At 37.2% G+C, this 12,882-nt stretch overlaps 1 protein-coding gene across 2 annotated transcripts in view; it reads right to left on the bottom strand.

Moving 5' to 3' along the window:
• Positions 1-12,631, bottom strand: part of LOC149212097 (MADS-box protein SOC1-like) — a 424,640-nt gene extending 412,009 nt beyond the window's left edge. The window contains exon 1 of one of the 2 annotated variants that reach the window (XM_089391710.1): positions 12,047-12,631. In XM_089391710.1, coding sequence (XP_089247836.1) covers positions 12,047-12,357 — 311 coding nt within the window. In that variant the 5' untranslated portion in view covers positions 12,358-12,631. The remainder of the gene's footprint in view (positions 1-12,046) is intronic. The other variant, XM_089391709.1, reaches the window with a different exon arrangement.
• Positions 12,632-12,882: the final 251 nt, after the last annotated feature.

Raw genomic sequence — 12,882 nt, 5'->3', positions numbered from 1 at the left:
ACATAAATGATAAATCTATTAAAAATTTAAATCATGATTCATAATTCATAACTGAAAGACAACTTACAACTACAAGATAGTAAGATAAACACACTGACAACTGTAGTTTTCTCATTAAGTCATCAAATAAAAATGTGTTACATAGGTAGTGTTGGTGCAATGCCAATGGCAAATAGAAATAGAAAATATAAAACAACTACAGGTATACAAGCCTCAAGGCATCAATCAGCATCAGAATCAGCACCACTGTCCCCATCATCATGGTCCCCACTGCTCTCCTCTACATCCTCCTCCTCCCCTGTATCCATAGTCGCCTTTGCATCTGCTGGTATGGAGGCTGACCCCTCTAAGTCATCAAATCTAACAGGCTCTAGCACTGGATCATTGAGATCCATGTTGGCCAATGCCAACTCAACAATGGCGTCCAGACCCATATCATCGGGAACAGTGTTACTTGGGAGCGGGAGCGAAAGCGGGGAGCGGGAGCGAAAACGGGAGCGGGAGCGACATATTCAGAAGCTCTTGGTTTGGTGCTCTTGATTAAATACGAGTTCCATACCCTAATACATGAAAAAATTCAATGGAAACATTGCAATCGCCCAATCCTAAAATCCTGAAAAACTGATAAGTCTGCTGGATTTTGAATGAAATCTAAAATTCTACTTTCTCCATATGAAATCCAATGAGGCCAGAACCACTCTCAAACATCCTGAGTCATTTCATGGTAATGTTAAAAATTTAAGTAAAAGGATGAAAATGAAGATTAAGGAGAATGTCACTTTTACTTTAAGAATTTAACATTACCATGAATAGCATATCAATACTAGGGCCTAGACTTGATTATGAAGCTGCCAAAATGCTCTACTCCTTGCTGCAACAGCACAAATCACTTACCAAATGAAAATATTAATGAGCAAACATGCCCTTTTCATACCCGCGCTGAGCTTAGAAAGTCCTGCAAACCGGACACGTGTCCTAAAATCGCAACACGCCCTCGGACACGATGTGTCCTGTGATTTGGACACGAATCCAGACCGAATCGTGTCGGATTCGCCGGATTCGGGATTCGTAGGGGGTTTAGGACGAATCCGGTTTCCTAGGTGTTCAAGCTTGCATAAAATAATGTGCTCATGAACTTGTTACAGACTAAACATGTGTATGCAAGTGACTTCGACACTCAAAAACTGACAAGAAGACTTAAGCAATGAGCATAACATTCATTGACCATGAAGCAAATAGATCGTTAGATCCTTAGTAGGCTCTAAAATTCACGTGCAGGTAAAATTTTGGAGGGTGTTGCAACATCGACAGTTTCATGATAAGTCAAAGCACATTGAAACCTAGTATCGCTATATACGAGACATGTGCAGAAAGGAGTCACAAGGCACCCATCACATTTCGATTTATGATCAGATACCAAATATTCTTACCAAGGCTTTATCGAAAGGGAAATTCTTGGCCTTAAGAGGGCACAACTTGGATTGATGGATGTGACCCTCTGGAGTAAGGGTCCCAACTAATCGAGGACATCGAGTTATGCTCTTTCTCCATGCCTGATCTAACAGGGTGAGGAATTGAGCCTTAGAGATCCTTAGGTTGGGGTAACTCTAGATAATAAGATAGGGTGTGATCCTTACCCTTGTGGTGTGATCTTTCCTATTGTCTCTATAGGGCGTGTTTGATCCTTGTCATTTACAACCAGTGGGTATCTTTCCCTACCATCAAGTTTGGGACTTTGCACAATATACCCTAGTTGGCATCCTACCCACAAGGTGGGCTTGTTGGGATTGTTCCTCCCCATATGGCCAATGGGTTGAGGTGACTTGAGATAGGGTATGATCCTTGCCATTTATCCTAAGTGGTATCTTGCTCAAGTGATTGGATGCAGGTGTTCTACCACCTAACTCTTAACGGCCCAGTTGGGAAGGGTCAACAGATAATAGGACAGAGTGTGATCCTTACCACTCATGGTAAGCAGATCTCACCTATTATCACATGTCAATAAGATATAGTGTGATCCTTACCCTTGTGGTAAGTGGAACTCGCCTAATGTCCTTAGATAGGGTGGTAGCTGAAGCTCCCTTGTAATGATTCTTCTTGTTTAGATTCAAGAGTGTTCAATAAATAAGATTAGATGAGCATAGATGAGATATGACTTCATTCAATAATGACGATGACAAGACTTTTTAGATGGGATTCATGATGCAATCAGAAATTTCTCCCTAGCTGAGAGGGAGTGTTAATTTTACAGCTCAGGGAAAAATTCCCTTCAATGGACAACCTTCCATATCAAGAAAGACCCCTACTATCCCTCGGAAGAATTTAATTTGGTCAAGGAAAAATTCAATTATTAAGGTGAAACCCACATGTGCACAATCGCATAAGTCGGCCTAGAAATCTAATTCAACCTCCTAAGACTCATATAAATTGAGCATATGCCAGATCACTTTGGAGCATCATAATCACATAACATATCTCCCCTCTCTTCTCTTGATTGGTTCATATATGTCTGTAATTGGAGATTCGAGCTGACACATGCGAAGGGAAATTTCTATTTTTCTTCCTTGACTGTCTAATTAGGACAGTTTAACCAGTTATTGACCAACTTTGAATTGATGTTTTGACCTGGAAAATTTCGATTTTGGAAGGCCGAATTGGTTGGTGAAAAAGCCAAACTTTTCTAGTATATTTGACCATCCTTGACCGTAGACTTTCATTGAAGTTGAAAGTGGGAATTTTGCAGTTTGACCTTGATTTTATCTCTCCTTTGACCAAGTTTTGAGGATTGTTTTGACTGGACTTTGACCACCAAAGAAGGGTGCTTTGTTTGCCTATTGACTGAGTTGATTTAGTGATGGTGTGACTGTTAAACGTTGACTAGTTAGGGAATTTTTTATTGTTGTTAACTACTGTTGACTTTGACAAAAAATTGCAACTTTGACATTGGATCAAATTTGACATTTGGGCTCATCTCTCATTGGATATTGGTTAGTTGAACTGTATAGTAAAAATTGTTGACCTTCAACTCATTGTTGATGAACTGGAAGATTTTATCTCTATACTTAATATTTGATGACAATCTAATAGAAGAAATGTTTTGAAAGGGTTTTCCCCCTTGTGGGGTTTTTCCTTAGTCTTTGACCAAATCTTGTGTCCCTCTTATTCTTGTTATTGGCCTTCTTCTATTGCAATTAAATTATTGTTCTATCTACAATTGCTTAATGTCGTTAGAAGATTGAATTTATTGGAAAAGTGATTACTCATTTAAGAAGAATTGGAATAAGTGATTTTGCTATGCATAAAACAATGGAAAATTTAACATACATCACGTACTTGTATCTGTATCTTATTAGCGAAAATGGTTTTTCACACTTATATCAAATTTTTGTGCATTATAACAATTTTCCATGTACACGATAGATGTTCCCCATGCAAATTCACCTACATTGATTCTTTGTTTAATCATATTTCGAATTCTTTTCCATGTCTTATTGGAGATTGGGGTTAGATATTATTGTGGGTGGAAACCATTTGAAGGAATACCAAATTCATATATGCCAAATGGTGTGTGATATCTCTCTAGCGTGAACAAACATCAGAGGTTTTTAAGTGAAAGATTGATTAGGTTCACATCTTTGCTAAGGAATACCTACATCCTTTATGATGATGCAAGGAACTTGGACTTGATGATGCTTATGTAGGGGGAAAATATTCCTAGAGGAAATAGGGTCCATGTCAAAATATAATGTATTCAAGAGGGATATCAGGGTTCTAGGTGAAAAAGTGCTTGGTCTTTGTAGAGAATGGTTTACATAAGGAATATCCCTCTAGGATTCAAGGCATATTTTGTGATAACTTTCATACTATTTGTTCTCCTTATTCTTTGAAAAATGTCAGTATCATTCATAGAATTGTTGTTATAGCGGTTCTACTCAAGTTATCTATTATAGATCATGATATGTTGGACAAGCATTCCATGAAGGATGAACATTTTGTAACCCTTCATTCTATGAAAAGTTATGTCTCTAGGGATTGATGAACTACCTTATGAATTCTACAACCCAATGTGGAGATGACTTTAGACACCTAGCTTCATAACATTATTCCTAAAAATGTTTGAATAACACCATTAATTAGGGTTATCCAAGCCCATTTTAAACAATGCTACACAAGACACCATTACATGGTGGCAACCAATAGCTTTATAGAGTGTTACATACAAAATCACAACTAAGGCAATTGCACCATGATGCAGGATTTCATCAAGAAGATTAAGCATACAATGTAGACATGTTTTGTTTGAGGGTGTTTTATCATACAAATAATGGTTTCTCCTTGGGAGGCCATGGACTACGATAGGAAGTCTATACATCAAGCTCTCTTCCTCAAAATAGATTTTGATAAATCCCATGAGACGATTGACTAGGATTTTATTACTAATATGTTATCCTATTCATGTTTTGATTCAAAGTTTTTGGGGATCATCAACACCCTATTTTCTTTTGTTACAATGAATGATACACCCTCTCGATGTAATTTCATCCTCTGGATGCTTAGACACAAATGACCCTTAGCACCCTCTATCTATGTTCTAACTATGTTCTAACTATGTTCTAACTATTTGTTGGACACTAAAAGTTTTCCAGGGAAATTTAACGACAATTCACTTTGAAATGCCTCTAGGATGGTGAATAATCACTTTAAAAATGTTATTTTTGTGATTTAACCATGACTTGATTGCTAGTGTTATAGTGTAATTGTCCATGTTTCATGAGTTCTCAAAGGCCATAGCTACTGATCATAATTTTGATTACCTTTTAGTCAATCTAAATCAGCCTCCTGCTTCGAGCTTCATTTATCCATGTATAATAAATAGTGAAATATATCAACATTCCCTTTGTTTAGAGCTATTGTTACAGGAAAATTTGGGCACATCAACCCCAACTTCCAGATCTGTATTATTAGGGTCCATCAACCCCTAATTCAGTTGTTTTCATTCCCTAATGAAGTTAACCTACATCATGCTTGCTTCCCAAGAGTTTCATGACACCATTCATCCAAAAAATGCCCCTAAGGAGATCATCTCAGGCAGCCTTCTGTCTGGCTACAATGCATTGTAGGAACTACACTATCTAGGTGCTATGCATCACACCTAGCCTTTGTTTCACCTGCGATGAGCGAGATCCATCGAATTTTTGAAATAAATCCATTGGATTCCTCATCTAATGGATCCTTCTGGAAGTTTCCAGATGGATTGGGCTCGCTTTTGGATGAGGAAGGAGATGAATGAACCTTAATCCATTATCCCTTCCTCCATGGAACCACTTCCCCATCTAGAAAACCGAGTTATATTTGTCGTTAAACTCGTTAAAAACATTAAATAGCGACAAACTTGTCCATCTATACAAGACCAAGTTTCACCTTCGCTAGACTCGTTAAAACATCAAATAGCAATAGATTCACCTGAAGGGTGGAGTTATACAACAAGCATATGTTATCCTCCTCAAGCTTGATTAAAAATAAAAAGGTATTTGTCAGAAATGACTGGGGAAAATGGAAAAAGTTGGGAACACTTTATGGTAGCAAGTCGCTCTTGAACATGACACTTTCACCCCATCACTGTGACTATGTGGGTTGGGTCATTCAGCTTGATGGTTATCACACTGTTGGTCTATCATACCCTCCATCACTTTGTTTTGGGTCAATGCTACCAATTCACTTCAGTGTTGCCAATATGTTCAAGAGAAGTCATTCAATTCAAAACTTCATCCTTTACAATACAGTAAACCTTCAATTTCATCTCTGCCATTCCTGAACCTCGTGTTTTCAGTCGATGTTTCATCTCCAAAATCATTTATCTCGTTTCGTGTCGTTGATGTGGGATACATCATGGCCCTCCTGCGACGAGTCGCTTCTTGTCGACATCAGCGCATCATCCAAGAAGTTGACTTAGAAACTCCCCTTCAGTACCTTGAGGTTTGCATACATCAATGGCAGGTTTCTCACTTCCGACAATAGGTTGACATCAATGGCCTTCGACCGAAAGACTTCATTTGGTGTTCAACATCAAATCATTTATTCACACCATGCGAAATGTACTGCAGTACCTTGAGGGTCATTATCATTATCGGTGATTCCTCTCACGTCTGTTAACGGCTTACATCATTGGCTAGTAATCAGACGATGTCTCTCCATGTTCGACTTCAGATCATCTATTCACATGGTTAGACTTGTACTTGAGTGAAAGATTGGACGAGATTGAAGACCCTGGATCTAGTTTCATCCATCCAGGCTGCGATATATTTTCAGGAGTACTATATCAAATGTACAATGGCCTTACATTCATGGTCATCCATTCATGGGTCTACATCTGTAGATGACTATATTTGTACATGTAATGAAAGTTTATAAAGCTGAGTATGGGTATGCCTTCCCTCAGCTAAATTGTGAGAGAAAAAATCTAAGTAACATGATATATGTATTATAACTGATGTAGGTCTCCTTCCGCTTTGAAACCTTCTCCCCAAGTGGTAAAGCATCTCACTCGACATGGTTGTTTTCGACTTCATGCTTTAGGGGGCATCTGTTATAGGAAAATTTGGGCACATCAACCCCAACTTCCAGATCTGTATTATTAGGGTCCATCAACCCCTAATTCAGTTGTTTTCATTCCCTAATGAAGTTAACCTACATCATGCTTGCTTCCTAAGAGTTTCATGACACCATTCATCCAAAAACTGCCCCTAAGGAGATCATCTCAGGCAGCCTTCTGTCTGGCTACAATGCAATGCAGGAACTGCATTGTCTTGGTGCTATGCATCGAACCTAGCCTTTGTTTCACCTGCAATGAGCGAGATCCATCGAATTTTTGAAATAAATCCATTGGATTCCTCATCCAAAGGATTCTTCTGGAAGTTTCCAGATGGATTGGGCTCACTTTTGGATGAAGAAGGAGATGAATAAACCTTAATCCATTATCCCTTCCTCCATGGAACCACTTCCCAATCTTGGCAAAGGATTCATGAGGGCCATTAATGGCTTAACCTCCTCCATTCAGCTATAAAAGGACCAGGCATTCAAAGGCTGGTCTAGGTTGGAACTTCATAAGCTAAGGAAATGTTGTCGAAATGAGATTAGTAGAGAGAGTAATGTTATCATGTCAAATTTTTTATTCATGAGGAGAGGAGGGTTTGAAGTTGGAAGGATGACACTGAATTGGACATGCATCTACATAGGTTGTAATATTTCCTTCTATGAATAAAGAGTTCTATGATTTTCCCATTCATGTGTTCATGTGATGTATATTGTACTTTCGATTCTATAATATGTTTAGTTAACAGATCGATATGTATGCTTTGATGGTTTTCTGTCTCGACTTGTGTGCAGGTACTTTTCAAGCGAGTTAAGTATGGAAGGGAGTGGTGAAAGCGGCCAAAGGGAAGAGGGATCGAGCGAGAGATATAGGTTGGTTCTTTTGCTCCTCTTTCTTTTATCTGTTAGCTATAGGAAAGACAATGGAATTACATTAACTGTTGTTCTAGACTTGATACTATGTCTAGGGGTTAGTCATTTGAAGAAACACTAAATTTACCCATAACAACTATCTCCAATGGCTATGTGCGATTAGTTTTTGGATCATCTATAGTGTAAAGCCTTTATAACAATGCAAAGGAATTACATTTGCTTGAAAATGGGTTATAGTGAGTAAGATTCTTTAAGCCTCATGTATTTCATAGGTTGGAGTAACTTCTCCATTAATACTCGTGGGAAAATATGGCAAGGCTCAAGGTCTCACTATTTTATGTTGGGACATTCGCATTATGCCAGAGGATGAGAGAGGTCTAGGGTTGACTGATACCATGACTCGAGGTAGAATCACTGTTGTAAAATAGGAGGTCTAGTTCAATCCAAAAAATCCTTAGCAACAAGATGGGATTTGTCTAGAATGCCTATTGGAGATGGAAGGGGCAATGCTGACATTCCCCTTTTTATGGATTTCATCTACATAAGAAGAAGAATTTTTATTGGAGGAACTTGTCAAATGAAATTGATTTCTCTTTGAAGGACCAAAGATCCATTTCCTATGAGTTCACCCTTTCTTCTATGTATCATCATATTATAATCGAGATTATTGATCTTATTCAACATGAGGACTTGTTAAAAAAGAGTATGGGAATTCATACCCCCTTTGAGCATGATTGGAAATGGATTTTGGATACCCCTTGATCTTGTAAGATTCTTAGAGGCCATTCTCCCTTCCAGATTAATATCAACAAGAATTATTCCATTTTTAATACACAATGGGTGCCTATAAATGAAAAGATACGGTGTATTAAGGGATTGTATAATGTGTGGTTGTTTCAAGTTAACTACAAACATTGTGTGTTTGCATGACTAATGATTTATCCTATCATTCCTAGCAAGAAATAATTAAAGTAGTCTTAGATTGGCTCCCCATTCCAACTTCAGGCTAAAAACCATAAAGCGCCTCCTTTGAGATTGTTCTTCCCCAAGTTTTTTTGGGAGTTTGTATATTTAAGCATCTAACCATTTTGTAGGGAAGTTTACATTGGAAAGTAGTGTAATTGGGTGATTCCAAAACTTTGGTCTAATCCTTTCTCAATGATGTCTTTCACTGCTTGAGATTTGTAGCTTATTTCTCCTTTGGAAACTTTGGTGTGAATATGTTTTCAACAACAAGGTCAGCTATTTATCAACATTTTGCCAGATAGGGAAGGAGGAGGTTCGTATGTAGTTGTTGATCAAAGATGCCAAGATTTTTTGTTGACCAACCATGACAAGTGTTTGTATTCAACTATATGTTTATTTTATTTTTATTTTTGTTTCTTATGCAAGAAGATGTAAATCCCTTTATACATGCCCTATTGGTATATTACTTCTTCTCTCTGATGTAAATATATTTCTATTAATATAAGACATATCTTTTGAAAAGACAAGTATTCTTAGAACAACTGAGAGAAAAAAATATAATCACAAATAGATCAAGGTATTTGTTAGGAATGTGGTAGTGTCATTATACAATTCCTTACATTCTACCATAAAATGTTGTTTTAAGAATAAGAAAATAATAAAACCTTGATGAAGATGGCCTCGTGCATGGTACATATTTAAACAGAATAAAACCAAAGATTTTCAACATAGGTAGATGAATGAACTTGTTATATTCTAAATAAATACATTCCACTAGAGTTGTCAAGGGGATGAATCTAAGGGAGGCATAGAGTGTATGGAAGCCCATAATAATTGAGTTGAAAATTTATCAATTTGACGCTTGATCTAATATCCATAACAATAAGTATAAAAAATGAAGCCTAAGATTCATTATAGCATTTTTCCTAGTCTACATTAGAGATGTTAAGGTTGACTATTGCAACGATCTAGAGATGGGATGTTATTATTTGCACAAATGAAAAGCTTTATGAGAACATCTGTGTTTAATGTTTCCTCCTACTACTTGGCATGCTTCCTTTGAAGGTTCAACATCAAATTCTTTTGTTATTTTTATTGAGGTAAAAATAAATCATCAAAGTTTACAAATCTCCTATTACACGCCATTTCTTCATTGTATGGAATAAATATGTACAAGAAGTTACTTAGAGATCAATGCTTAGGAAACAAGGAATCTTCATTGGAACTATCATGATCCTAGATCTGAATTGCTAGCTTTTTCTCTCATTATGAAGATTATGGGTGCATGTGATCTAGGGATTTCTCTTATAGCAAAGATCATGTAGACATGAGATAAGGTGAAAATTGCATAAGGATGCAAAAATAAACCATAAATTTTTAATTGAGGATGACAAAAAGAAAATGGTTTTTAATTTTACCTTGAAGAATGTTTTTGCATGTAAGTGGATCTTCAAAACTAGGATAAAATAGGATGCTTGAGTTAAGTGGCATAAGGCAAGATTGGTAGTTGAGGGTTACTCATAGAAGGAGGTCATTAGTTACTCTAAGACACGTTTTAATGTAGTAAATATGCATACAATTTACTTCTCGTGGTGTAAGGCATGTGATATGACATGGAGTTTAGGCCACATCCACATATTTCTAAATCCCATGGGGGGTGACTATGGTGTTATTGTGTATGGAGAAGTTGTACATAAAATACCCACTACACAATCCATTAAGCCATTAAAATGGACATCATATGTATATAAAGAATTAATTTTTTTTTTTTTAATAAGACTTATGTGAAGAAATCTACATCCAACAACATCTTAGTCTTTTCTATAGCAAAAATTATTTTTAAAATGCATTCATCCCCAATGAGATATGTGGAAGCAAAGATTCTTTTAAAAATGCAGTCATCCATCCCAATGAGATATGTGGAAGCAAAGATTCTTTTAAAAATGCAGTCATCCATCCCAATGAGATATGAACTCCACATGGGACATGATGATGAAGACATTGTCCATCCAATGTTCGATGTGGATGATCCTTTTTTAAAACTCCGCTACGTTTCTATAATAAAGAATGAACCTATGTAAGCATTTGATTCGGTGGCATATAATAAACTGCTTGACATATGAAATTCCACATGGTACATGATGATGAAGACATTGTCCATCTAATGTTCTATGTGGATGATCTTTTTGTACAACTCCGCTACATTTCTATAATAAAGAATGAACCTATGTAAGAATTTGATCCTTTGGCCATAGAATAAACTCCGAGTAGTTAGAAAATGGCATTTTCGTATCAAAACCTAAGCAGACCATTGACGTCAATTGTAGGTCCTTGCATTTGACCTCATTTGGCAGTCCCGCAAGGAGGATAGCAAACCTACGCAACTCCCATTGTATTTGGTATCAAGTCGACTACATAGTGTACTAGTCCCGGTTTAGATGCTACTTTGCATCGAGAGATGGTAGGATATCTCCTCTAGTTAACACATCACGCTCAACTTTGCTTTTGTTGTCGAGAGACATTCACATTGGAGGCAGTAAACTGTATTTTGAAATACTTTTAAGGGTATAATATATCCACCTGCTGTACAATAGTCTCGAGGGGAGATTCTCTTTGATTGGTTTTACCCATTCAGGATTACACTTTCAAACTTAAATTTTTGGTCTAGTTTCATGCTCTATCGTCACAAAAAATAGCATGGATAAGGACTGGCTCTTCCACGACAGAACCCTAGATTTTTGTATTGGGTTAACAAGATTGCTATTTAGATAAATGTATTTAAGCTTTTAATTACTAAGTTTCATTCACATCATATTCAGGAGTTAATTGATGATGGTGTAATTGATGTACCGTTCTGTTCTACTGATGACAAGCCAGTTGACATCTCGTCTTCTTCACTTATGCTCATGCTACGATGGATTACATCGTTTTGACATCTGCATGTACTTACTTTCAGTTGGCATATTCGATGAAGAACTCGGTATGCCCGCAATAAGAATAGAACATAATCCTTGCATATTTTGGTAATTTCTAATTCTCATGAATTGGAAGTTACTTGGAACTATCTCCACCTTTTTCTTAACATGCTTTTTTGTTATCAATGTTTCCTGAAATTATTGAAGTATTTTTCTGTTCCTCGATTTGCTGTTCCTAACTCCAGTGCTATTATTATTCCTGATTATCCTCTTCAAAAAAAATCGGAGTGTGTAAATTTTAATGATGGAAACCTTTAAATTTAGAGAAGCTGAAGACTATATTTTTGTCGCGAACAGAAAATGAATTCATCCAATCCATCACTCTTGTAGCATTGCAGGAACAGCCGTAAACAGCTCTGTAATCTGAGTGTGAGTCTGTAATGCTTTATGGGAAAAGGAAAAGCATTGTCGCAAGGATAGCAAGAATTTCCCAGCGAGCGGACCACTAAAAGAAATTGTTGAAAGTTTCAGCTCAGCCCACATAACTCTAGTATTATCGGCCACCAAATGTTTATTTCTAGTACAGAAAATCAATTAGAAACCCTAAATTTCCGAATTCCAAAATATCGGCAGAGTAATGGCAACATTTACACAGCAAAGCAAGTGAATATCTAGGGTAAATATGCACTATCCAGACATACCTGGGATTGGCGAACTCATAGAGCTTCCCTCTTGGGGAGAAAACCATAAGTGCCACTTCGGCATCACAAAGCACTGAGAGCTCGTAAGCTTTCTTCAGGAGACCGTTCCTACGTTTAGAAAAAGTAACCTGCCTGCTCGTGGCGTTCTCAATCCTCTTCATCTGGGTTTTTCCCCTCACCGTTCTCCTCTTCTCTCGCTTTCCCTTTGCCTCAAAAGACTCCATCAGATTTATAGGTACCAGATCAACACGCGGGGAATTGGACACTCGTCCACTGGAAAAAGAGGGGCATTGAAAATGAGACTCGGTCATGGATAGTAGTAGCTCCTAACCCAGAACTTCACAGTCGGATAATAGAAAGGGCAAACATAGTAATTGCAGAGGTGTTCAGCTCTATGCCATAAATAGAAAAATGGATGATGGCGTCTCGATCTACCACCATCACCTCCAAATACTGTACAGCGGGTCTAATTTAGTAATTTCCAGTACATTTCCCACGGATTCTGTGACACGCTATACCTCTTTTCGAGTCGGTACGAAAAAACATAAAAAGCAGACATGGCCGAATGTGGACCCAAATCAAATTAAAAGCGCTCGTCATTGAAGTGGCAAAGTGTACGAATGGTTTAAAATGGCATCCATATATTATTGCAATTATATAGCCGAATTGCGACCATTTACTTTAATATGTATTTCCATAACCAGCACGCTCGATATCGCCGAAAAATATTAACCTATAAATATTATTTACCTATATTTGTATTATAAAAATAATGCTCCATAGATTAAAATTGATTTCAGGTTTACATATTATTTATTTCAGTTTCAGTAATTCTA

The sequence above is a fragment of the Pinus tabuliformis genome, chromosome 1_1 (genome assembly GCF_031772625.1).
Source record: "Pinus tabuliformis cultivar Carrire ecotype Pingquan chromosome 1_1, CPIR1, whole genome shotgun sequence".
In the NCBI taxonomy this organism is placed as follows: domain Eukaryota; kingdom Viridiplantae; phylum Streptophyta; class Pinopsida; order Pinales; family Pinaceae; genus Pinus; species Pinus tabuliformis.
The sequence above is the reverse complement of the archived record's forward strand: the minus strand, read 5'-3'. Positions and strand labels throughout refer to the sequence as shown.